Source organism: Aulostomus chinensis, chromosome 2, assembly GCF_037954235.1.
Source record: "Aulostomus chinensis isolate RoL2024-O1b breed Wild chromosome 2, RoL_Achi_v1.0, whole genome shotgun sequence".
Classification (NCBI taxonomy): Eukaryota; Metazoa; Chordata; class Actinopteri; order Syngnathiformes; family Aulostomidae; genus Aulostomus; species Aulostomus chinensis.
Window position 1 is genome coordinate 4,034,798 of NC_141321.1, and position 26,676 is coordinate 4,061,473.

The 26,676-nt window shown below is 43.2% G+C and overlaps 1 protein-coding gene across 1 annotated transcript in view; it reads left to right on the forward strand.

Annotated features, from left to right (window-relative positions):
• The first annotated feature begins 260 nt into the window (after positions 1 to 260).
• The window catches only part of LOC147268832 (USP6 N-terminal-like protein), a 45,815-nt gene continuing 19,399 nt past the window's right edge, over positions 261 to 26,676 (forward strand). Inside the window, exons 1-6 of the mRNA XM_086223218.1 lie at positions 261 to 418; positions 11,218 to 11,291; positions 16,821 to 16,906; positions 16,987 to 17,026; positions 17,165 to 17,245; positions 20,553 to 20,660. Of these exons, the coding sequence (XP_086079344.1) occupies positions 11,226 to 11,291; positions 16,821 to 16,906; positions 16,987 to 17,026; positions 17,165 to 17,245; positions 20,553 to 20,660 (381 nt within the window). The 5' untranslated portion in view covers positions 261 to 418; positions 11,218 to 11,225. The remainder of the gene's footprint in view (positions 419 to 11,217; positions 11,292 to 16,820; positions 16,907 to 16,986; positions 17,027 to 17,164; positions 17,246 to 20,552; positions 20,661 to 26,676) is intronic.

Below are 26,676 nucleotides of genomic sequence, written 5' to 3' on the forward strand. Positions count from 1 at the left end.
AGTCTGAAGCAGCTCCTCTGCTGCAAATGAGTGTGTGCAATGACGCATGGATACACACCAGACTCAGTGAGTACGATATATTTAATGAAACCTTTGACCGGGTTTATGTCTGCACCACCGAAACTTTCCAGCAGATGGCGGCAGTAGACCCTCTCCCGCGGCTGAATGCTGCCACGCTGCGGCGCGTGCTCAGTGCGCTTCCGCCGCCGCTGAACGGAGCCTGCTCTCTCTCTCCCTCTCTCCCACTCTCTCTCTCCCCCCCCTCTCTCTCTCTCGCTACTGTAACCTATGGATTGAGAGCCTATTGTTGTCAGTCCGTTGGTTTGTTGTGCTGGAGCTACACTTTAACCGGAGAATGCCCGTAGGAGCCCGAGCTGTGTTGTTGCACGGATAGCGCAGACATCCACCGAGGAACACGGTAATTACGCCGCTATCTATCTTTACTTTCACGCTTCTTCTCCTTCGGTTATTCCCATTAGAATAAAAGGATCTCGCGTGGGGATGCGGCGCCGTTCCATCTATGCTCATCCCAGCGGAGGCTGAGGGTCGCTTGTCACAATGCTCTCGGTAGCTGCGTCCCGAGCTGTGGATCGCGGCGGTCTCAGGCGGGCTGCCGCGGCTCCTCTGGTGGAGAAGCTGCAGCTCCAAGGCCTGCTTGAGGCTGAGTGATATCTCAGTTGGACAGACATGCAGCGGCTACGAGGATGGGCTCCATCAGCTCCTCCTGGATGGCTCAGAATCGAGCGGAATACCGAAGACAGTAGAATACCAAACACAGTAGAATACCAATTACAGTGGAATACCAAAGACAGTAGAATACCAAACACAGTAGAATACCAAACACAGTAGAATACCAATTACAGTAGAATACCAACACAGTAGAATACCAAATACAGTAGAATACCAAACACAGTAGAATACCAATTACAGTAGAATACCAACACAGTAGAATACCAATTACAGTAGAATACCAAACACAGTAGAATACCAAATACAGTAGAATACCAAGACAGTAGAATACCAAACACAGTAGAATACCAAACACAGTAGAATACCAAAGACAGTAGAATACCAATTACAGTAGAATACCAAACACAGTAGAATACTAAACACAGTAGAATACCAAATACAGTAGAATACCAAAGACAGTAGAATACCAAACACAGTAGAATACCAAACACAGTAGAATACCAAAGACAGTAGAATACCAAAGACAGTAGAATACCAAATACAGTGGAATACCAAACACAGTAGAATACCAAACACAGTGGAATACCAAACACAGTAGAATACCAAACACAGTAGAATACTAAACACAGTAGAATACCAAACACAGTTGAATACCAAACACAGTAGAATACCAATTACAGTGGAAAACCAAACACAGTAGAATACCAAAGACAGTAGAATACCAAACACAGTAGAATACCAAATACAGTAGAATACCAAACACAGTAGAATACCAAATACAGTAGAATACCAAATACAGTAGAATACCAAACACAGTAGAATACCAAATACAGTAGAATACCAAACAGTAGAATACCAAATACAGTAGAATACCAAACACAGTAGAATACCAACACAGTAGAATACCAAAGACAGTAGAATACCAAATACAGTGGAATACCAAACACAGTAGAATACCAAATACAGTGGAATACCAAACACAGTAGAATACCAAATACAGTAGAATTCCAAACACAGTAGAATACCAAATACAGTGGAATACCAAACACAGTAGAATACCAAATACAGTGGAATACCAACACAGTAGAATACCAAAGACAGTAGAATACTAAACACAGTAGAATACCAAATACAGTAGAATACTAAACACAGTAGAATACCAACACAGTAGAATACCAAATACAGTGGAATACCAAACACAGTAGAATACCAAACACAGTAGAATACCAAACACAGTAGAATACCAAATACAGTAGAATACCAAACACAGTAGAATACCAAATACAGTGGAATACCAAACACAGTAGAATACCAAATACAGTGGAATACCAAACACAGTAGAATACCAAATACAGTAGAATACCAAACACAGTAGAATACCAAATACAGTGGAATACCAAACACAGTAGAATACCAAATACAGTAGAATACCAAACACAGTAGAATACCAAATACAGTAGAATACCAAACACAGTAGAATACCAAATACAGTGGAATACCAAACACAGTAGAATACCAAATACAGTGGAATACCAAACACAGTGGAATACCAAACACAGTAGAATACCAAACACAGTAGAATACCAAATACAGTAGAATACCAAACACAGTAGAATACCAAATACAGTGGAATACCAAACACAGTAGAATACCAAACACAGTAGAATACCAAATACAGTAGAATACCAAACACAGTAGAATACCAAATACAGTGGAATACCAAACACAGTAGAATACCAAAGACAGTAGAATACTAAACACAGTAGAATACCAAAGACAGTAGAATACTAAACACAGTAGAATACCAAATACAGTAGAATACCAAATACAGTAGAATACCAACACAGTAGAATACCAAATACAGTAGAATACCAAATACAGTGGAATACCAACACAGTAGAATACCAAACACAGTAGAATACCAAACACAGTAGAATACCAAATACAGTAGAATACCAACACAGTAGAATACCAAATACAGTGGAATACCAAACACAGTAGAATACCAAATACAGTAGAATACCAACACAGTAGAATACCAAATACAGTAGAATACCAAACACAGTAGAATACCAAATACAGTGGAATACCAACACAGTAGAATACCAAAGACAGTAGAATACTAAACACAGTAGAATACCAACACAGTAGAATACCAAATACAGTAGAATACGAAACACAGTAGAATACCAACACAGTAGAATACCAAAGACACCAGAATAGCCTTGGTCACTCTCACAGCACGACTGACGAACACCAAAACTCCACGCGATCATCTCTACTCAGGAATGGTTGAATGTGTATATTTGATTTGTGTTTTTGGTGTCCAGTTGTAGAGAACGAGCACAGCAACAACAATTCTGTGACCAGGTCCCAGTTCATTTGCAGTGCCCTGACAGCCCTCTAGAACCTGACCATCACTGATACAGGATCTTTGCCGCTGACATGGATATTCTGCACCAAGTAATACTCATGTGGCCATGTAAGCTGTGGCCAAATCACTGCTTCATTCGCTCTTCCCTGTGACTGTAAGGAGATTTCCATACAGACGAAACAGGAAGCTCGTCTGCCAGGTGGAAGCACCTCTGGACACTGCAGCTTCCCTCCTCTCTTGTCCTCTGACGTTTCCCTGGCAGCCAGTGCGGCGTATGATGGTTGCTTGGTTAGATACAATTGTGAGTACTTTTTCATTGTAGTCTAGTTTTTGATTACTACTGTACATGTGTGTAATATATTTCACGATGCAGTCTGAAAATGTGCTTTGTGCGCTGTGCAGTGAGTCAGGAGTGACTGAGGACAGTGATGGAATCGTTTGAGGCTGAAACTGGAGTTCTTATTGCATCCACACGTTTGCTCCACAATGGTAGAAAAAGATGTCTAGATTCAATCAGTGTCCACACAACAAAACAATTCAATTGTTTTCAGTGTTGTGAACTGAGCATTTGACATCGTGGATTTACAACCGCTGGGATTGTTGTCTTTGCACCCAGTAAGACCAGTACGTGGCGGTTAGCGGCTACTAGACGTGCTAACTCACCATCATGTTTCAAAACAGCTTGAAGAAAACAGAATTGCCGGCACTCCCATCATAACATCATTTATCATCATCCAATCTGATTCCTTGTATTGATGCCTTAAATCCAGTTTTAGATTTCACTGGAGTCCAGTGTCCTGCGTTCCAACTTGGTTGTCAAGCTGTTGCGATGTCCTCTCATAAGAACTTGATGTTTGTCATCTGGGTTCAGGTGTCCAGTGTCGGAGTGCCCTTCCTGGGTTGGACTTTTTGAATGTTGGTCTGTCAGTCACCGTTAACAACTGTGCTTGTCCACTGGAGCGAGTTTGTTGTGAAAGCAACTCGTGTGGGTGGACCTCCTCCTATTATCTCTCTGTGTGCGTCCTCAATTGTATCCCTCCCTTGTACACGTCAGTGTGGCTGTCCGAGGAGGGCCCGGGCCCACCCACGTGGGCCCACCATTCAGAAGGCTTCATTCTTCGTCCTGTGGACACACTATAGTCCCTACTACAGCAGCCGTTCAGTCACAGCAGCCAATAATGAATACCAATGAAACATTTTGGTTTGATTTTGTTTACCATACGTTGATGGTGGCAGGTCCCATTTTCATGAGTGGCAGTGCTGTTTGCTCAGACTTTGAGCAGCAACAGAGAAGGAGCACAGACGAGAAAGGAAAGCTAAGCGATCCCTGCATTGCAGCAACAGTGAACAGAAGTCTCCACCATTCTGGACTCAAGAACTTAATAGAAAACTTGGTAAACATGATAACTTTTCAAGGAGCCGAAACGGAATGTTTGACTCCAAACTGTTAAGAGGAGGAAGAGAAGCTCCAGTTCAGTTCCCAGTTATCGGTCCCCCTCAGACACCTTTTCCAGTCCTGCCCCAGTTTCTCCACTAGTAACACTCATAGCAACACATTTGGCTGCTAAACTAGCTGGGTTTGATCCCCTGATGAATCAGGGAATGTGGGGGCTATACAAGAGCTGCTCCTGCTGCTTGGTCAAGTACCAAAGGTGACCCCCCCCAGCACATGCTACCACCACTGTGGACGATGCTGAACAGCTGTACAGCTGCTGAGGAGAGAAGTCACATTTCTTTTGCATCACTTGTCACCCCAGTGGTCGATTTCCTGAAATATGTTGTGTTAGAAACGACTTCACCTGTCAGTTAGATCAGAACTGGCATCAGGGCACTGACGAGTGGAGACTCAACTCTCTGTCCCTCCTGTTCTTTGAGCTCTGGACAATAATGACATCATTTCAGTGTCCAGCACCAAGCCTGGCTGTCTCCTTCTGTAATCAATAAAAGCAGAGCTGAATTCGGGCTCTGCTCACATCCCTCCTGTTTCAGTTGATGTCCAGCTGATGATCAGCTGGTCAAAGCCAGGCCTCTTCGGCTGGCAACCCAGTTATTGTGCTCCACGCATGCAGCTGGCTCAGCTGATGCCATCCCTCACTCTCCATTGGCAAGCAACACTGAAGGTACCCTGTTTTAACTGCTTCAGTCTGCCTGCTCCTCCCGCTTCCTCTGCAGGTCGTCTGCCTCCCTCCTCCCCCCACCTCCTCTTGGAAAGGCTGCATCTACCTTCATCTTTTTGTCATGACTCTGTGCTGGACCCTGTGGGGGTCCTTGCTGCTGTGCTTGCCTGTGCCAATTGGGTTGTATGCTAATGTGTTGCTTTATTTGTCCAGTGTCCCAGGCTATGCACTGCCATGCTGTTAATAATAGAGCTGACCTCAAGTCAGTACTGTAACCTTTTACTTCATTTGTGTTTTTAATGAGTGAGTAATCTATTTGTAACTTTAAACTGTCCTAATAGCTCTCTTACAAGCTCTGTGCTGGAAATATGCTGAACTATTAAAGGGAAACATTCTGACCAAATGAATCCTTGACAAGACCGACATTTGGATGTGAGGCCGAAAGAATTGAAAAAATACATACAATTTTGATTATTTTGACGGAGATTGCAATTTTGATATGATTCATGATATTTGACAGAATCATCATTTTTATGTATTGAAAAGGTTGATGTGTGATTCTTGAGATTCTGCCTTTAGCAAAGAAAATGATATGATTTCAGTAAAGTTTTGATTTCTTGTTTCAGTATCTCTGTTTCAGTTACGAGGGATATTCCACAACTGATTCGGCCAATAGCTGATACTTGTAGATGCTGATATTATCTGTAAAAAAACAAGTTCATATGCTATTGATATTATGAGAACGAATTGGCCTGACAGTGTCCTGCCTCCTTCACTGCCTCCTCTTGTAAAACCTGACATCCAACATACATTAAGTTGAACATTTGTGAAATTGTTAAGAAAAAGCTGTAGGCTGAAAGCATTGTGCTCTTAATATTATCTGTTCATCCAAACATCCCATTTTTTGCCAAGGCCATATTTCTGGAAGGCAGGTGTTTCTACCCTCCTGAATGACCTCTTTGGACTACAGAATGCAGAAAGTCTCAACCGTTTAAATTTAGCTTGAAGCTAATAGTGACAGACAAATTAAAACAACAAAACTGTCCAAAAATCTACGTCAACAACTATCAAGTGCATTGTCAGGTAGACTATAATCCACATCTTCTCTACCCAGTTGTGTGCTTGGTGATCCACACCTTGATTGGAGCTGATACCAAGTATACGCTGCTGTTCCTGCCAGCTGGCTGTGCTCAGTGTTACCATGAACCAGTGCTGATCCATTGTCGGTGGTTTATTTTGAGCTGAAACCAAAGTGTTTGTGGGTTACTGAAAACATGGCATGCCAAAGAGGTTGTGCGCTGGAAAGTGACATTGTGCAGAAGTTTTACTGTTTGGTTGCTGTTGGGGGCAGCCCAGTGGAGCAGTGGTCCTCACTGTGGCCCCCCAGCAAGAAGGTTGTGGGTGGAGCCCCGGCTGCAGCACGGGGTCTTTCTGGGTGAGTCTGCATGTTCTCCCTGTTCCTGCTGGGTTCTCTCCGGTACTCCAGCTTCCTCCACAGTCCAAAGACATCAAGAGGGACCAGGTTAATCCAGACTCTAAATTGACCGTAGGCGTGGCTGGGAGAGCCAATGGTTGTCTGTCTCTATGTGTTGGCCCTGCCATGGACTGGTGACCTGTCTAGGGGGAAGGCTGCTGGGATAGGCTCCACCCCCACCACCCTTAACAGGAGAAGAGGTAGAAGATGGATGGATGGATGGATGGATGGATGGGTGGATGGATGGGTGGATGGGTGGGTTGCTGTTGGTGTGGTTAGCCAGTCTTGATTAGCTTCAAGCTAAATGTACTGCACTGGCTCTTCTTCCATTCTGGAGCCACAAAGAAATAATTCTGGGAGGAAAAAAATCTTAATAAGCTCAGGATACTTATTTGTGAGTATACTTGATGGGCAGAATACACCTTTTAGGTGAAGTACTGGTGATAGTACTGCACAAGTGCTCAAGAAATGTTGTAAGCTCATGAACGAGGACCAACTGTTTCAGCCTGATACCATGAGAATACATGTTGCTTTCCTTCGGGACATTTTTGGAAAAAAATCCCACTTACATATATTTGAAGTTCTTAGCTAATATTTGTACAAAATGTTCTTATACCTGAGATATACTATGTTTTTAATGCATTGTATAATATAAAATGAGCATCTGACAAAATCTCCAGTGAAGGAAAGGCTTATAGCAGAGAAAGTCAACATAAAGTGTTCTTATTTTTGGGAGGGTTTCTGGTAGGTGAAGCAAAAAGGTCAACTTTTCCCTTCAGAAACTGTTTGACTTGTGAAGAGCCACAGAGGAAGAAAAGGGCAGCGTACCCTCAAAACAGAAAGAAGACTTCTTTCCACTTCTTTAGTGCCTCTGTGCTGGTGGATGCAGTTGACCAGTGACCTCTGCTCTGCACGAGTGTGTTTAGATTCGTTTTTTGTTGATTACTTTTAATTGTTTGGAAATGATCTTGTAATCATGTTTGCTGCAAACGAAGACAAACATAGGATTTTGAATGGAACTGAGTGAATGTGTCAGGTAGAGTGGAGAACTGCTCCCCGCTCTCTCCCATTTTGGGCCTCCACCCTTCGTACTGGGACTCCTGCCAGAGCTCCTCTCTGATTTAGTGCTCTGACCACATGCGGACGCTGCCATATGCTTCAGATGAAAGCTCATATTTAAAGCTTCTGAAAGCTATCAGCCTTTCTTCTTGATCTGCTCCTCTGTCAGATTCTTCAGCGTTGATTTATCATGTTTGGAATCTGATCTGGATCAAACATAGCTCCAACAAATCAGAGTATCTTGGGTATCCCAAACATCCCAAGGTCTTTAGAGTCCCGGTTGTGTGTGTAGAGAGCTGCTGTCGAGAGAACAACGACAAAAATCCTCAGAAATGGAGCAGACAGTAGACCTGGTGTCACATTCAATTATTCTTTACATTTATTCTTGAAAGGGCATGAACAGAAAATTACAACATATTCGCAGGCCAGACTACGCCTACATTTTTTTGTAAATTTCACACTTGAACATTGTTCGACGATATGGATGCCAGTCAGTGAGATGTGCTCCATATATATAATAGTCATATTTGCTGAAGGCCAAATGTCTGTCAAAATACCATTCAATGGGAATCATTGTGGTGCTGCCGAGATCCCAGCCGGAAAATGTTATTCCATAGACTTAACATCCATGCTTGGTGCAGATCCATAAGGATCACTCCACTTCATTGAGGTGATAAATGGACTATTTATATTGCATTATTTCACACACACACACACACACACACACACACACACACACACACACACACACACACACACACACACACACACACATTATGTTTTTGTGAGTAGTAACACATAAATCACAATACCTTTGAATCTTCACTGGCCACCTGATTCAGTTTGATGAAGGTTCACTTGTGTTGGATTTGATTTGTTTGCATGATGCATCTTGATGATCAGATCCACTGGGGAGACACGATCAACTGACCAGTGACACAACTGGCCAGTCGAGGAGTGGACAGGCCCCGAAGCATGATAGTGGTCGGATAACCTGCTAACACCCACTCACTTCTTGACTTGTCTTCAAGGAGAACAACTTTGATCAGCATCCACTCCAGCATCAAATGGCTCAGCAGTCAACACTTGTGTTTTTGGCTCTTCCTCTGCTCGGCATCCATGTGAACAGAAAGCCTTCTGTAAGTAGGGACTGGATCCCGACTCTACTCATATCAGACCCACCACCAACAAGCAGTCAAGTCTCTGCCACCAGCAATGTACGAGACGGCAATGAATGCTTGTCACGTTCAAGCCATGCCGCTGCAGTGTTGACGACTCCTGTCTCTGCGTCGACTGGGTGTGTGACACTGAACATGACGCATCACACGGAGGACCGGACCAGTCTTGTTTTTAAATGCAAATTATTTTTTTACACAAGTTTTACTCAAAAGCAGGATCTTTCCAAGCCTAACTGAGTGTTTTCCTACACTGAAGCTGATCATGATGTCCAACCCTATGGCAATGCAGAGACAGAAGCTCACGTGGACTGATCCTCCATCTGATGAGTCTGTTCAAGAGTTGAAGCTGCACCTTCCTCGTATCTCACTGGCCATCCATGGGACAGGAGCTTCATCGGCTTGAATGAATAATTGAACCTGATTAACCCACATTCACAGTCACAGTCTGGGAGCCCAGCACTTCTTCCCTCATGCCTGTCAGGATCACTGTGGAGTTATTCTCATTTTTGAACCTTTCTAATCTTGTGTCATCAGTGTAACAGCTTGTTTTTCACAATGTTCGCCTGTGTTAGAGCTTGATGCTGAACTGGTGGCTGAAATTATCTTGTCAACACAAAATAAGATGGTGTTAAACTCAACGTATTGATACACAATCTGATTTTGCATCAGTTATGAATTGAATATATATCTTGATGCCAGTTGGCAGTCAGCTGACTGATCAATTGTCCACATGTTCTTTCTACAATTAGCAGAGAGGATTGTGAGTAATGGTAACTAGTTTATTTTAGGGTTTAGTGTCAGGTGATGTTTCAGGAGTTGAAGTGTTGAACCGGGAGTGGTGGCAGCAGACTTTAATGGAGTCGCACTGCAGCGCCTCCAGGCCGAGATAAAACCCCTCCAAGCCAGAAGTGAAACCGTCTCTTTGTCTTCAGCCCAATGTCTGCTTGTCCCCCGTGTTCCTGCTCGGGGAATAACATACTTTCATTGCATAATCCCACATTACAGATTTTCTTAATCCAGATTATTTGCATGTCCTATGGCATGTGTGGATTACCAGTCTGTGTCCTGCCGTCAGCATAGCGCTGTGCAGGGAATGTATATTAAGCAGGATTACTGCCTTTTGAAAATGATTTGCCATGAACCCTCTGGCTCCATCTGGGATGTTGTCATATCAGATCCACCGTGTTACAGCACACCGTTATAATTGAAGCTAATTGCTTAGCTTTCTTGTCTGTTCCATTTCCTATTTGTTGACCTCCAGTTGTTATTGCTACATGTTTTAATTAAAAAGTCCTGTGAGCTTTACTATGAAGCAAGTTCAGCATGTACAGGGTATCTCCAAGTTGGGTCGGACCTGTTTTAGTGCAAGTTCACATGAAAGGGGCGGAGCCACCTCTAGATAGCCTATCACCAACATAGAAAGGAGGAGAGATGCGTGGGAGATTTCACTCAAGAGGAAGAAAAAATAATCCTTTGTAAATAAAAGGAATGATAAATCGTAGTGCAGAAATTGCCACCTAGGGGAGTGTGCCAGTTAACAGACTTTTCAGTATCCCTGTTCATCATGAAGCTTCTAAGCTGCAGGTAGCGCAGGCCCCTGGCCGCTTCAACCAGCTGCAGCTCTTTGATACTAAATCTGCGTTTAGTTTGGTTGACCCACAGAGACACAGACACGAGGTTCATCTTCACTAAACCAGCGTAATAAACGAACTAACCCACATATTGTTGGAGAAACTTGTGTTTTTAATTCTGTTAGGAGAATCTTGAATTCAAGTTTTTGCCGAGGAAACAGCACATTCACTTTGAGGGACAGCAGAAAAAAAACACCTGCTAAAATGTTTGATTTCAAGTGATAATCATAATTACTGATCAGTTGTCATTTCCTATTTTCAATAACGATCACAGGGATAAAAGTTTGAGTTCAACTACTTTACGTGTCAGTGAAAGTTTTTGAAAAATAAACTTCCGTACTGGTGAGCTGAGCTGTCCTTTTTAAATGAAGTTGTGTTTACAGCATGCAGAAAAGAACTGCATGTCTCTGGATGTGTGCACATAACACTAAAACATAGTTTTTATTACTACAAGTCAACAGAGCTGAGCTAACAGAAAACACAATTCTTTGATTTTGTGACAGCACTTTAAGTAGTTTGGAGCTAACTAGCGATCGGCTGCGGCTGAAGTCCGGGCGCGGCAGCGTGCCAGCTCCTCCTGTTCATCCACTCGCCCACATCCATCTATTGTGTGCGTGTTTTTTAAAACCCATCTTGTGTTGTTCTTAATGTTGTTTTTCTCCAGCATTTATTGTTCCTGTCCTCTTCTCTGCAGATATTGACATGAAGAAAGACATTGAGACACTAATAGCAGAGGAACGAGCAGACATCATTTTAAAATATGCTACGGTGAGTATCTGTCTCCAGATAAATCTTTCAATTGATCAAGATAAATTTTGATGGAAAGTTTTTAACCCTGTCATTGAGTATCATAGCAGCTGGATACAAACTGCATTCATCCCAGGCAACTTTGGAAATATTGATGTGCGGCTGAATTTCATGCATGTTTGACTGCTGCACGATGCGTGCATGTGTGTGAGCAGGATAGCGTCTTTACCTCCTGTGTTGTGTTGGTGGGCTGAAGATTTCACTTGAGTGAAAACAAACACACTGAAAAGAAGTGTGAATTCGTTGTGTCTTTGCTTTGTGTGCACGTGAAGAGGACAGTACAGTGTGTGTGTGTGTGTGTGTGTGTGTGCGTGCGTGTGTGTGTGTGTGTGTTGGTTGGAGGAGTGGGGGTGTATTTGTAGGTGGATGTAAGTGTCCTGCCAAAATGCACCAATAACACGTTGTGTAATAATACTGGATGTATGTAATGATGGAGAATGATGACCAGGGATGTGAAATTAATATTAAAACTAGGCAGGGAAACAAGCATTCAATATGCAAAAGTAAGGGGATTCGATGTCATCTGCCTCCATCATGGCCAGCAGTCACAGATGCACAGAGCCACTATCCACATAAAAAAAGTCCAGGCATCATTTCTTGACCAGTCTCTGCTCCTCTAGCTTCTGTAACAGGGACCTGTACTTCATGCTTGTGTAACTGATAATCATTTCCTAATTGTGTTCATGTCAACATTTTGGATCGCAGCAAAAATTGATGGTTGAAAAATTGATTACTTTAGTGTACAAATACCGCTCTAACACTGCAGTGCTGTTTCCCAAACAACCCCCACACTATACAGGAAGAGAGGAGTAGAGGCCTCCTCAGGTCCAAGAGCACATGTGAATCGTGCAGTCTTGGAGAATTTTTATTAACTTGAAAACACACACACGCACACACCAGTCATATAGCTTTGCTGTAAGGCCTTTTGGGTGCATTGTTATAATTTGTTATTCAAACAGGGGGAAGGGAACATCAGTGCTGTGTGTCTGAAATTGCTGATGATACAGAGCGGAGACAAACATGTGTTCTCAAAAGCTGTCGGTGTTAAACACAAACCCAAACTTAATTTTTCTACTGTTGTGTGTTGACGGAACAAAAAAGCTGAATGTTCTGTTCAGGGCAGTTTAGCAGCTCAAGATTCATTGTAATTCACCTTGTGGAAGCATTGTGGAGCTCAGACTGAGACAATGACAGCCAGAGGTTCAGTTGGAGCAGAGGGCTGAAATGGTGGGTGTGGAGGGCTTCGCTCTGTCTAGCAAGCTGTGACACACTTAGCAGTGATTGACTTGACAGCGACCTCTGGGGCTCCCAGGCAGGGAGGTTTCTGCATCTGAGTGCAGGTTTCCAGCTGGCACAGAGCTGGAACAACATCAATGCCTCAGCACAACTGTCTGTTACTCAGCTGATCAAATCAGCCCACCTCAGCCTGCTCAAATGAAAAGTGCTGCCTCGCGAGGAGTATTGTTCAGCCACTGATGACAACCCACTGTCAAGTCATTTCTGCTGGGCACATTTTTATGCATTTGATTTATTTTTTTGGTGGGGCTTAGAATTTTGAGGGGTCATTCTCGTTTGTTTGTCAAAGTGGATTGAACTGAACTGAGACTGTGGACAAGTTACACAAGCATAAGTCCAAATCCAATTACTGTATGAACTCTGTCCCAATACGAGTGAAACATTTTCTCTGCATTAATGTAGTATCTCAGATACCTTGTCACTGTATCTTGGCCCCCGGGATAAAAACATGCTCACTGACCGCAACACCAAAGAGCCAGATTCATTGGTTTGGCAGTCAGAGCACAAACTCTGCAGTCACACAGTAATGTATTGTTATTGAGAAGGCAGCCTGCTGCAGTGTTTGCCATGGTAGCAAACATCTGTCTGTCTCAGACTGTAATGTTGTGGAACCAGATAGTTCCTGATTAATGCATTGTCACAGCTGAAGGAAGGGCTCCACACTAGACCAAAATAAGATCTAAAAGTAGAGATTGGAGTCAGAAAACATCTGTCTGTGATGGGGATTATGGTTTTGAACCATCAAAATCAAAGTTTGCCGAAATATAGGAGGGGTTTTTGTCACGACTTGAGCTTGGACGAGTACCCAAACACACGACTCCCAGGCAAGGTGCAAGATTGACAAAGTTTCTTACCAAAGTACGAATCAAAACCACTCTTATGAGGGAAAAAGCCTGAACTACAAAAACTCAAAATCACCCTGCAGAGGAAAACCTGACTAGACAAAGTATCAACAACCATACAAACTTGGATGAGGCATGGAACAAAAATACAAACTTGACGAGGCATGGAGTGGCGCAGCACGGTTGGACATGAGGGACAAGACGACCTCGCCCCAGACAAGGGGCAACGCTGACTCCATATACACATGAGGTGATGGGGAACAGGTGGACACAGTCAGGGCAGGGAAGACAATCAGACTGGCAGGAAACACACCAGGGGGAAGGGGAAGTTACCAGAAACAAGAGGGGAGTTAAATTTCAAAATAAAACGGGAAGCCACGAGACAACATAGACAGGAGGCAAACAAAGAGCACCGCTACACGCGTGGACATGACAGTTTTGATACCCATAGGAAACGTCAGACATGTCATATCATGTCATGTCAAACAGCAAAGTGAGACACAGTTGCTGCTAGGTGTTCATACAGGAATCTGATGATTCAACTGCCAGGAAGTAGAAGTAGAAGGAGAAGGAGAAGGATCAGTACTGGGAGCCTTCTTTCAAGACATATTATGCAATTAACGTTGTTGTCGGAAAAATGTACATCTTTGTTTCATGTGCATAATTATTCCGTCCATCGTCAACCACTTATCCTGTTACAGTGTTGCTGGAGGGCTGGGGCCTTTCCAAGCTGGCATCAGGCGAGAGGCAGAGTACACCCCCGATGGGTCACCAGTCAGTTGCAGGGCCGCATACAGAGACAGACAACCACTCATACTACAGACCTGAAGAGGCTCAAGCTGCCACCCGTAGCTCCACCTGCTCACGTCTCCATCTGTCCACCAGTCTTTTTCCTTTCTCTCTCTTTATGTCTGTCCTGCTCTCCTGCTCTCTCCAGTTTTGCTGTTGTTAGCTGACAGTCACCATTACCGTAAAGCTAAATATATTTGTTACTGCATCTTTCTGCATTCTGGACTCTCAAAGAAGTGATGCAGGAGGCAAACAATGTCTTTGTGATCTTAAGACACTTATAGTGAATACTTGAAAGGAAAAATCCATCCATTTTCTTCCGCTTATTCCTGTTAAGGGTCGCGGGGGGGGGGGGGGGGGGCTGGAGCCTATCCCAGCGGCTACGGGCAGGAGGCAGGTTCACCCTGGACAGGTTGCCAGTCCATCGCAGGGCTCAAACCCACAACCTTCTTGCTGTGGCGTGACAGAGCTGACCACTGCTCCACCGTGCTGCTCTGTATTTATCATATTTATGTTAATTAGATTTGTTAATTTCTGAGGATATACTATGTACTTGAACTTTAGTCAGACTAATCCTGACCATTACCGATTATCACTGTGAGGTTGACCCGTTACACAGTTCAGCTTCACATCCTGGCATCGCCACTTTTCCAAACAGCCTCAATGAAAGTATTTTTAGTCCTCCCTCTCACATCCACGAAGCTGACATCACTCGCTGTGGCTTAGCCTGCTGACTCAGGCAATGGAGCCGTGTACTTTCAGTCTGATCCGCTCACCCACACTGAGAGCAGGAAATTGATTGGCTGCCTCCCATACAAGCAGCCCAATGACACAGCAGCGCTGTTACTCTGCCTCAGGATTAGCTCCCTCGCTGTTGTGTCAACACTGAGGACAGATTCTTGTCTAAATGGATTTTCCATGATACACATTTGTCTTATAAACTTTATGCTGGTTGATGCAGATTCTGAACACATGTTTGGATTGGATGGTTTAACAGAGGAGTATGAGATTACGCTTGCTGCTACACTTTTTATTTTTAACTAACATGGTGCTGCCCTGCCACTCTTAAACTGTGTACATCTGCATAAAAACAAGTGTTTGTGTAAATGTATATTATAGGTCCCAGTCGCTCCACATTGAAATGTGATCTGTAATCCAGATGATCTTTTAAACACTTTAAAAATGAATGTATACAGTATGTATCCATCCATTGGCTAAATCCTTATTTACCACCAGAATTGGTTTCTTTTGTGTTTGTTAACAGGAAAAGATTGCTGACGTATTTTGATATTTGGTTGAATGATAGAAATTCAGTTGAGGAACAAAGGAATTACAAACGCACTCTCTGACCACAATTTATATGAAGGTGTGTATTCACTGAGTGTACGGTACACACACATGCGCGCGCATATGCACGCACACACACACACACACACATACAGATGGCTCAGCTCTCGATGAGTGTGCAGAGAAGTTTAAAGGCACCGGCAGCCATTAATGATGTGTAAATATGAATGTCTTTCTTTATTTCTTTATTGTAATGATTCATTTCAGCTCAGTGTGAGTGTCTCCATATTTTGCTTTCATTTTCTGGGAAAGTTTTCTCTTTAATATACTAAACAAACTAACCAAAATGAAAAGCATGGCCCACAAACCAGAATACAACAGGATCTCCTTGGCTTGCTTGACTGTTGCCCTGTGCTATTATTAAACCCTACCTTCTGAAATAGGATTTCAACTTGACTTCTGCTCCTCTGCTCTTACAGGAACGCCTGAGAGATCAAACAGCTGATAAAACCCATCCAAAAACATTAAATGTCCATCCATTTTCTGCTGCTTATCCTGTTAGGGGTCGCGGGGGGGTGGGGTGGGGGGGGGTGGAGCCTATCCCCGCAGCCTTCCCCCTGGACGGGTCACCAGTCCATGGCAGGGCCAACACATAGAGACAGACAACCATTGGCTCTCCCAGCCACGCCTACGGTCAATTTAGAGTCTAGATTAACCTGGTCCCCTCTTGATGTCTTTGGACTGTGGAGGAAGCTGGAGTACCAGAGAGAACCCAGCAGGAACAGGGAGAACATGGAGACTCACCCAGAAAGACCCCGTGCTGCAGCCGTGGCTCCACCCACAACCTTCTTGATGGGGGGTGACAGTGCTGACCACTGCTCCACTGGGCCGCAACATTAAATGTAAATGGGGTAAAAATACAGATATGAATGGTCTGCAGAGGATAAATCCTCATGGCTTGGTCTCTTCATAATTGTGCCATCAAAGACTTTGTTCGATGCTTCAGTTGAACCACATGAAATATTGAACATTGATGCTAAGGTAACGGTCAAAGCAGCAGGATATGGATGAGAAAGAAATAGACATGGATTCAAAATCTATAAACATAACCCGATTTATCTCTTGAGCTTAGTTTTTGAGGCAGATGCCATGAATTCATTTATTTTCAGTTTCAGGCGCCTTCTTTTGAGTATTGGTGAAACATGATTTCCATCATGGACAGGGCTGGTGGTCTGTCTCTGTGGGCTGTAGGTGAGCTTGTGTGTGTCTCCTCTAGGGCCGGCAGGGTGGGGTGGAGATTGACCCCTGGGAAGATGCTGACTACAATATCTACAAAGTTATTGATCGCTTCGGCTTCATGCAGTAAGTGACTTCTTGAAGTGTCGATCGTTGGCGACCATGTTTCTCCATGTGAACATGATTTTTCTCTAACTTTTTTCCAGTGAGGATGAGCTGCCAGCCCCGACTTCACATGAAGAAAAGGTAAACAGGGAAACGTCACATCACCTTATCGTTAGAGGATCGCTGCAGTACCAATATGTCTCAATCCAGTGAATAATTATCCAGAGTCAGAGCGGCAATATCTTTTTTTTTTGTTCACAAGTAATTTGTCTTCAACAGCGCAAGCAACTGGAGATAGAGAGAGCGGAGAAGTGGCTGAAGATGGTGAAGAAGTGGGATAAATACAAGAGCAGTGACAGGGTGAGTAACAGCCCTCTATTATTCACAGGCCCTCATCACTGTTGTAGTGTTACTCTTTATTTAAAGCGGCTATAACCAATGTTTTAATATATATTGTAAGCAATATAGCAAGATAAGCCTCCAAATTAAATTAGTTGAACTGCTTCAATGGAAGGAAATCCAGGTGAATTTGTGGTCATAAAAAATGCATCCCAACACTGCCAGAACAATGTGTTTTGATGAACAACACAGTCCTTTTGTGGTGTCAAAATGTTTGCTTTCTTTCTTTTTCTAAGGTTCCACAATGTGGGAGCTACAGCCCAAAAGGTGTTTACTTGATTATAGCGCCACCTGTTGGTGGAGAAGTACAAAACCCTTATACAATAGTGTGTATATTATCATCACTCCCGATGTATGTACACGTTTCCATGAGTTTTCAAGAATTTTTGGACCCTCAAAGTATGACTCAATTGAGAGGAAGAAATAATATTCCTCCCTTATGCTGTTTCTGGAAATTCACTTCATGCCCATCATTTTTGGAGCCAGACAAGCAGGTAAAGGCTCTCCTCTCCAGACCCCCGTTGAACAACTGACCAGTACTAAGCTGCTAGTTATTAATGCATCTGATTTACAAATTTATCACATAACAGCAGAATTATCAGCAACTATTATGTCACACACTTGACTCTGTGCTGTCACTAGCTGCTTTGGATGAACACCCACTGCCATCCCAGTCATGGTGATGTGCAGCAAATCCAAGTTTCCGATACCAAAATCTTCAGACCAGTTAAAAAATTGCATGAATTTGCATTTTGCACTGTTGGATCTTAGGAAGGTTCTAAGCAGAGCTTCAGAATGCAAAAAGAAGACATGGGAACAAGAGACCAAAAGTTTTGAGCAGGCAATTTATAGAAAACATCAATTTCACTGAAATAGACTGTTCATCAGCTGATCAAAAGTTTAAGACCACACCTAAAAAAAACAAAAACAAAAACCTCCTAAAGCAGAAATGAAAGAGTCAAAAACTGCTTCAGTAGTGAGCAGCACCACCATTATTGTTGATCACTTCAAAAATTTGTTTGGCCTGCTTGATGCAGGTGTTTCCAAGAGGCTCGTGGGAATGTTGCCTGAATGGTGAAGAAGGCTTCACGACCACTGTCTGGAACTGATGTCCATTTTTGGAAACTTCCCTTGCCATCCATCCCCAAATGTTCTCAGTTGGATTTAGATCGGGGGAACATGCAGGATGGTCCAAAAGAGTGGTGTTACTCTCCTGGAAAATATTCTTGGTCAGACGGGCATTGTGAATTGTAGCGTTGTCCTGCTGAGAAACCCAGTTATTCCTACACAGACGAGGGCCCTCCGTCCTGAGGGACGCCCGCTGCAACATCTCCACATAGCCAGCTGCTGTTGGACGCCCATGCACAACCTGGAGCTCCATTGTTCCATTGAAGGAAAAAGCAGCCCAGGTCATGATGGCGCCCCCTCCACTGTGCCACGTAGAGAACATCTCAGGTGGCATCTCCTTGTCATGCCAGTAACGTTGGAAGTAATCAGGACCATCAAGGTTACATTTTTTCTCGTCAGAGAATAAAAGTTTCTTCCACCTTTGAATGTCCCATGTTTGATGCTGCCTTGCAAAGTCCAAACGGGCAATTTTGTGGCGTTGAAGGAGACGTGGCCTTTGAAGACGTTTTTTTGTTTTTGAAGCCCCTCCTTCACAGATGCCATCTGATAGTTATTGGGCTGCAGTCAGCACCAGTAATGGCCTTAATTAGGACGAGGGTCGTCCTGTGTCTTGATGGGCAGACATCCAGGTCCTCTGGCTGAGCGCCAGTGAGATTTTTTTGGGTCTACCACTTAATTTTTTTGTTTCATGACCCTCTGGATCTTTTAAGAAATGCAAAATGACTGTCTTACTGCGTCCAACCTCAGCAGTGATGGCACTTAGTGAGAGGCCTTGTTTATGCAGCTCAACAATCCTACCACATTCAAAGACAGTGAGCTTTTTTGCCTTTGTCATCAAGAGATCTTCACAGTGTGATTACTTGACAGGAAATGACATGGAATCCAAATTTTTAAACAGATTTGGGCTTTTAAGGGCTGTGGTCTTAAACTTTTGATCAGCTGAAGAACAGCCTATTTCAGTTACATTTTTCTTTTCAATAAATTGCCTGCTCAAAACTTTTGGTCTCTTGTTCCCATTGCTTCTTTTTGCATTCTGAAGCTCTGCTTAGAACCTTCCTAAGATCCAACAGTGCAAAATGCAAATTCTTGCAATTTTTTAACTGGTCTGACGATTTTGCTCAGGAGTGTATTTCTTGACCACAAATACACAGTTATCTTGCACAACTACTTAAGTCTGACCAAGCAAACTGAAACTGTCATTACAACTGCAAAAACTAACCAACACTGTCATTCCTACTCCAATGAATCTTTGTTCTGGAAGAGTAAGCCCCACCTGCTGCATGCTGCTGAATGACCGATGATGGTTACTGAAGGCAGCAGGCCGGACTGCTAATATAATCATGTTTTGCAGTCTGCCCATTTTAGCGCCCTTGCCACAAAAGAGTTTGCTTTAGTCATATGCTAGCGCTAACACACTCCCAGATCAGCAGCTCGGCTCTGTTTGCACCTCTGGTTGCTATAAGCCCTGTGCCATGACATTTGGCACTAAAATGGCAGACTGCAGGTGAAAGGTATTGATTCGTTGCTGTGGATAGTAAAGATCAACACATCCAGTCATGGTGTTGCTGACATTTTGAGTGGAGAGAGAGAGAGAGAGAGCAGCTGATGGTCAAGAGACATTCACTCTGCTGAATGAGAGAGCAAGTGGCGTTACTTTCCTTTTGTTATCAGTTGGGAATTACAAGCAAAAGAGGAGACAAATCCCAATGAGCCAATAATTGCACCCTTGGAGGTCTTTAATGTGTGTTTTTACCTGGTGTTTGTCTGTACTGCTGATTAAAGATGACGTTCTGTAATTAAAGGGTTTGCTCCACTCTCAGCTGATGGGCATGTTGAGGTTGAACGATTCGGGGGGGGGGGGTGTTCAATAAAACTTTAAATAACACCAATATTGCTGGCACTATATTACATATTTTACTATATTTGATCTTATCTTTTTTGGCTTTTATTGCCTACCTTATATTCAATGTTCACATTCCTGTCAGGCGCTTTCTCTATGTCTTTCACACACTCACACTTGAAAATATGTGAAAATCCTTCACTTTGTTCCTGTGAAAACTGATGTAGGCGGTTCAACTTTCCAGTGACTCACTCTTGACTAAAACTTCTGGCTTTGTATTCTCTCACTCTCTGCTGTCAGATGGTGAAACGGGTGTATAAAGGCATCCCCCTGCAGCTCCGGGGACAGGCCTGGGCACTGATGCTGGATGTGGAAAAAACTAAGAAGGACAATGAGGGCAAATACGAGGTACGCAGTATCATAATGAGATGGTACGTGACCCTTGCAGCAGAAATGGGGAGAGATAAGTGGTGCATTCCATAGATGCAGAAAAAATCTGACATTGGACCAGAAAGCAGGCAGTTCCATCAGTGGCCTGAGTTAGTCTGGTTGTCTGAGAGGATTCATTTCACCCCTTGAGAGACGCTGAAGAACCACTTCCAAGAGTTTTGGGGATAATGGATGATAGTCATACTTAAAATGGATTTAGAATTAATTAAAGCTGCAAGCAGTGTTGAATGGGCTTTCGCACGCGTGTGTCAGGGTACGGTGCGGTCGAAGAGCTTATGTCATGTTATGCTTATGTAGAAGTTTTCAAACCTGGACTGACAGCTCTGACTTTAACTCACCCCCTCCTTCCCTCATTTGCCCTGTCAGTTTGATGAGGATTTTAGAGTACTCCTCTGGTGAAGTATCCTCATAATTCCCATCACTTTGGCCAACTCACCATCAAGACAGAAACAAAACTGAATCTACATCTCAAATTATGATTTACACACACAGCAAATCGAACAGACAGGCAATATTATGCAGTGCCGTCTCTCAGTCACAACCTGGAGCAATAGGGAACTATCAGCCTTTAACATCAGCAACATTTGCAAATGTTTCCATATGAGCATTTCCTTACTACACCAATTCACATCTGAAGTTAGTGCTAATGAGATTTCTCCTGACAGAAACAGCACATCCTTTCATAACATGAGTAAGTAGGTAGATAATTGTAACATTGTTGCCACCTAAAAAGGTCTTGTTCAGCTTTTGTTGGTTATAAGAGACCTATCAATAAGTCAGAAGATCAGTTTTTCTGGTGAGTTTATTTTGTTTTTACAGTTTTAATCCTGTTTTTTACTGAAGAAAATTAGCATTAGATTTAGCTTTACCATTGTTAACCATAGATTGTAAATGCACCATGCTCACCATGCTTGAAGTTAGCGATATGGTCAGCTCCACCCCCTCATCCAAATGTGGTCATTTTCAGGTTAGATAATCAAACATGCCAATGGCTTAATCCAGGAAGGCGACGGTCACATCACTACACAAAATCGCTTAACAATGGCAGTTCGCAAACTAATGCCTCACAGTGATTATGTCCATATTTTATATACAGTTTACGGTTTCTCCTAAACGTAACTCTCGCTCAGCTTTCCTGCCAAAGTAAAGTGAGGCACCAAAATGGCAGTAGCCGTGCAGAACTACCTCCACGCAAATGTAGAGAACTGGCATTTTTGCCTGAATATGGCTTTAACATACAATTCCCATGAGCACAAAATGGCAAAAAAAATCAATAAATCTTGTTATGCATCCCATCATTTGCACTCTTTATTTTATGTTATTGTAGAATCAGCTGTTTGTGTCTACGGACTACATTTTATCAGGAAATTGCACTGTGCCTCATCTAACCTAACCACAGAATCACCAAACAACTGTCACATTACAAATTTACTGTAAATGTTCAATAAAAAGTAATTACTAAAAACATCAGTAAACCTATCAGGAGTTCATGGTAGACAAGATGAAATGAAATGAGCCGACACTTAGCTCGTGTTGCAGTGACCAAGTGACCATGGCAGTCGAGCCAGCTGCATTTATCAGTTTGCCTGAAGACACAACATAAGGTAGAATGTGGCACAGCAAATTTTGGGGCTTACAGAATCCAAACCGTTTTGAGTTATTACAAAGTTTTTAACAACTTTTGTTCAGCACATTGTCATAAGTCATGTATTAATGTTTGAAGCTGATACCATTAACACCCTTGGAGGACTTAGCATTTGTTCGGGGTCCAAAATTGGCGCAAAGTTGTTCTTTCATGTGCATACTATGCACTTCCAGTTGGATTTTGGTCAGGGTTGTCAGCATATAGTTTGTAGGTCTTGATGAGTCAAATAATTGAGTTTTGGTTTGATCTCTGTATTCCTAGGGCCATGGGGCCCCTTTTTAGGTACATAGGTGGCACTGTGGAGCACATTTGGGCACTTTGGGGTTAATTATTACATTTTATCAAAATCTTCACCAGACCTAATGTGCTTGCCAAATTTGGTGATTTTGAGCATGTTTAGGGGGTCAAATTGAGGTCTGAAATGGCGGAGTAATGACAAAGAAAGAAAGAAAGAAAGAAAGAAAGAAAGAAAGAAAGAAAGAAAGAAAGAAAGAAAGAAAGAAAGAAAGGGAATATATAAGAGGGTCTTAGCCCCTTTGGGCTCGGGCCATAATAATTCACATGACTTTGGCCAAATCTTACATTGGAATTCACATTTTAGTTGGAAAATCTGTCCTGAATCCAGTGATACAGGTTGGAAAGTGGTCAGCGTCATTGTTTAGATGTCAGAAGCCTCAATTTGATCAAAATTACCCCCACCCCCACCCCCACTTGGGTCAACAGCACTTTCAAGACAGCATCAACCTTCATACCACCTACAAACATCAGTCCAGTGGTGACAACATTCGGCAGACTCATTGAAGAAGACTTGTAACTACTGATTGAAAAAGATAAAATACCCAAATACCACAACTTTACCTCAGAGGAACAACAGGTTTTAAGAAAACGTCAAAATAATAGTAAGATTATTATAAAGCCTTCTGACAAGGGTGGTTCCATGTGCATATTGGACAGTGTGTACTACAATTCTGAAATTTAAAAAAAAAATCTTGAAAATTCTGGTTCCTATAAATTATTAGAAAGCAACCCAATCATTGCCATTAAGTTTGACATTGATTGTTTCTTAAAACATCCATCCATCCATCCATCCATCCATCCATCCGTTTTCTACCACTTATCCTGTTAAGGGTCCAGGGGCAGGGGGGTGGCTGGAGCCTATCCCAGCAGCTTTTTGGTGAGAGGCAGGATTCCCCCTGGACAGGTCACCAGTCCATGACAGGGCCAACACATACAGACAGACAACCATTGGCTCGCCCAGCCACGCCTACGGTCAGTTTAGAGTCTGGATTAACCTGGTCCCTCTTGATGTCTTTGGACTGTGGAGGAAGCTGGAGTACCAGAGAGAACCCAGCAGGAACAGGGAGAACATGGAGACTCACCCAGAAAGACCCCGTGCTCCAGCCAGGGCTCCACCCACAACCTTCTTGCTGTGAGTGCTAACCACAGCACTGCCTTGCCGCCCCTCTTAAAATATAGCGTTGACAATAAATGTTTCTCAAAAGTTGAATTTGAATATCTGTCAGTTGCATTTCCTGTTATGCCCATTATCTAAGTGCTGCCTAAGGTACATAAAAATCCTTTACAGCCATCACTCAAACCTATAACAAGCAGTATTGGTTCAGTCACTGAGACCCTGTCCAAATGTGTTGAAAGATATCTTTAAAACTCTTCTTTCTTATTTGAGAGACACCACAGATTTACTGGAGTGTTTAAAAGATAGTCATGTTAATCCAAACACCCTTCTAGTCATGATGGATGAAACAAACCTATACATCTGTATTCCTCATGAGGTTGGCTTGGCAGCTACTGTCAAGGCATGACAAGGTCATGCTAGTTCAGAGATTCCACCTAACTCCTTTTTTGTGATGTCGTTTCCACTGGCTCACTTCGGCTGGGGTCGGGTAGGTACAGCTCAGTACGGGTGCGTTTCCACTAGCACTGGGTTCCACGTCAGTGTGGGTGGACCCTCCGGCCGAGAGTTCTCCGATGTAATTTGTGTGTGACACAACAACAACAATGACGACGTGGAGGCCGCATTATGCCTGTTGCTTGATCAGTGGTTTTTTAAGTGAGGGACAACAGACTGACAAGGCTTCAAGCGGTGAAACAGAACACCCAAGAAAAGTATAAAAGACTTCACCAAGCGATCAACCAGTATTCCGCCAAGGCTATGAATTAGACGACATAAGTGGGTAAGTTACCCAGTCAGCGCCCCGCTATGTGTTTACGTCACATTTTAGTCCCCACTTGGCTGGTAACAGTTAGTACTGTGTTGGGGCCAGTGGAAACAGGGCCAAACCGACCTGACCCGAGCCGAATTGAGTCAGTGGAAACACGCCCTAAATCTGGTCTTATCCAAGAATTATTTCATGCATAACAAATATTACATAGGCACAGCTATGGGAACATCTTTAGCCTTCATTTATGCCAATATTGCAGTTGGTAAATGGGAAGCTAATCATGTTTACAGTGAACTAAACCCTTTTGTCTCTAAAATCAAACTTTGGAAAACGTAGATGACATTATATGTTTCTATGAATCAGACACAGATGACCTACATGAGTTCATCACCTCCCTGAATCAGACCACCACTTTTCTGAACTTTTCCTTGATGTAACTCTTCTCAAGGATCATGCAAATCTAATTCAAACTACAATTTATAGAAAACTGATGGAAAGAAATACCATCTTACATTTCAGTTCCAATCACCCTAGCCATCGCAAATGCAATATTCCTACCGACCAATTTTTGCACCTGAGAAGAAATTGTTCATCACCAGAGTTCAAAAACCAATCAAACGTCATGAGGGACCGTTTCATTGAAAGGGGCTATCCTGTTCATGTCATCGAAAAAGCTATTGTCAGAGCCTAACGAACCTCTAGAAATAACCTTTTCCAGAAAAACAACAAAAATCCGAAAACTGCAAGATTATGCTTCGTCACACATCACAATCACTGTGCAAAACAAAACAAAGCAAATGATTGTGAAGCATTGGCCTATTCTGAAAATGGAACCCATGCTCAATGACGTGACTAAGACTCCCCCTCTTTTTGCCTGCAGAAGGGCCCCCACCTTACGGGATAAGCTGGTTCACACTCATGCCATTCCTGACAACTCCGCTTGGCTCACTGTTCCTCAAAGGCAACTATCGATGTGGGAGATGTCCTCAGTGTCAAAACACTACCAACTGCTGCTTTCATCCATTGTACCTCCACTAATACAATGTACTTACTCCTTTGTCCTTGCAAGAAAGGTTATGTGGGCCAGACAAAAAGGTGTCTGAAAGTTCATATTTCAGAACAATAAAAGGTATTACACACAGGAAACAGTGATTGTGCTATAGCTAAACGCTATTCTGAAGCAAATTGTGGGTCTCCAGCTTCCTCCTGTTTTGTAGGTTTAGAACAAGAAAATCTGATGAAGACCTGAGCCTAAGTCTACCAGTATTCTCTATAAAGTACGCTGCATTCCCTCCTTCTACAATTCTACAATTTCATTTAGCAGACACTTTTGTCCAAAGCGACGTACAACACAAACAAGAATTTAGACTTAATTAAGGAAAAGCCCATAGGAAGCACAAAAGTGCTTCAGTTGTGATTTGGTCACAGGTACTGCCATCTAGTGGCAGAAGAAGTGTCGCCCCCCCCCCTCCCTTTTTTTTTTTTTTTGGACAAACATACAACATCACACAACACAGTTAATGCTATATAATCACTAAGTGCTGGGTCTTGGACCCTCTGACTTATTCTACCCCACAGGACAAAGAGGAGAAGAGTCAGGTTAAGTGCCTCGGTGCTCTCTGAACAATTGAGTCTTCAATTGCCTCTTAAAAGTAGAAAGGGACTCAGCAGAATGCACAGAGTTCGGTAGTTCGTTCCACCATTTGGGAACAACAGAAGAGAAGAGTCTGGCTAGAGATTTGGAGCAGCGCTGGGCTGGAAGCACCAGGCGTCTTTGGCATGCAGAGCGTAGTGGGCGAGAAGGAGAGTAGACCTGGATCAGGGATTCCAGGTAGGCTGGAGCCGTTCTTGTGATTGTTTTGTAAGCCAAGAGAAGTGCCTTGAATTTGATCCTGGCTGCCACTGGAAGCCAGTGAAGAGAAACCAGCAGCGGGGTGACATGTGCCCTTTTGGGCAGACGTGCTGCTGCATTCTGGATCATCTGCAGAGGCTTGAATGAGCCTGCAGGGAGGCCTGCCAGAAGAGAGTTGCAGTAATCAATGCGTGAGATGACAAGAGCCTGAACCAGAATCTGTGTGGTCTGTTGGGTCAGGAAGGGTCTGATCTTCCTGATGTTGTAGAGGGCATAACGGCAAGACCGAGAAACTGA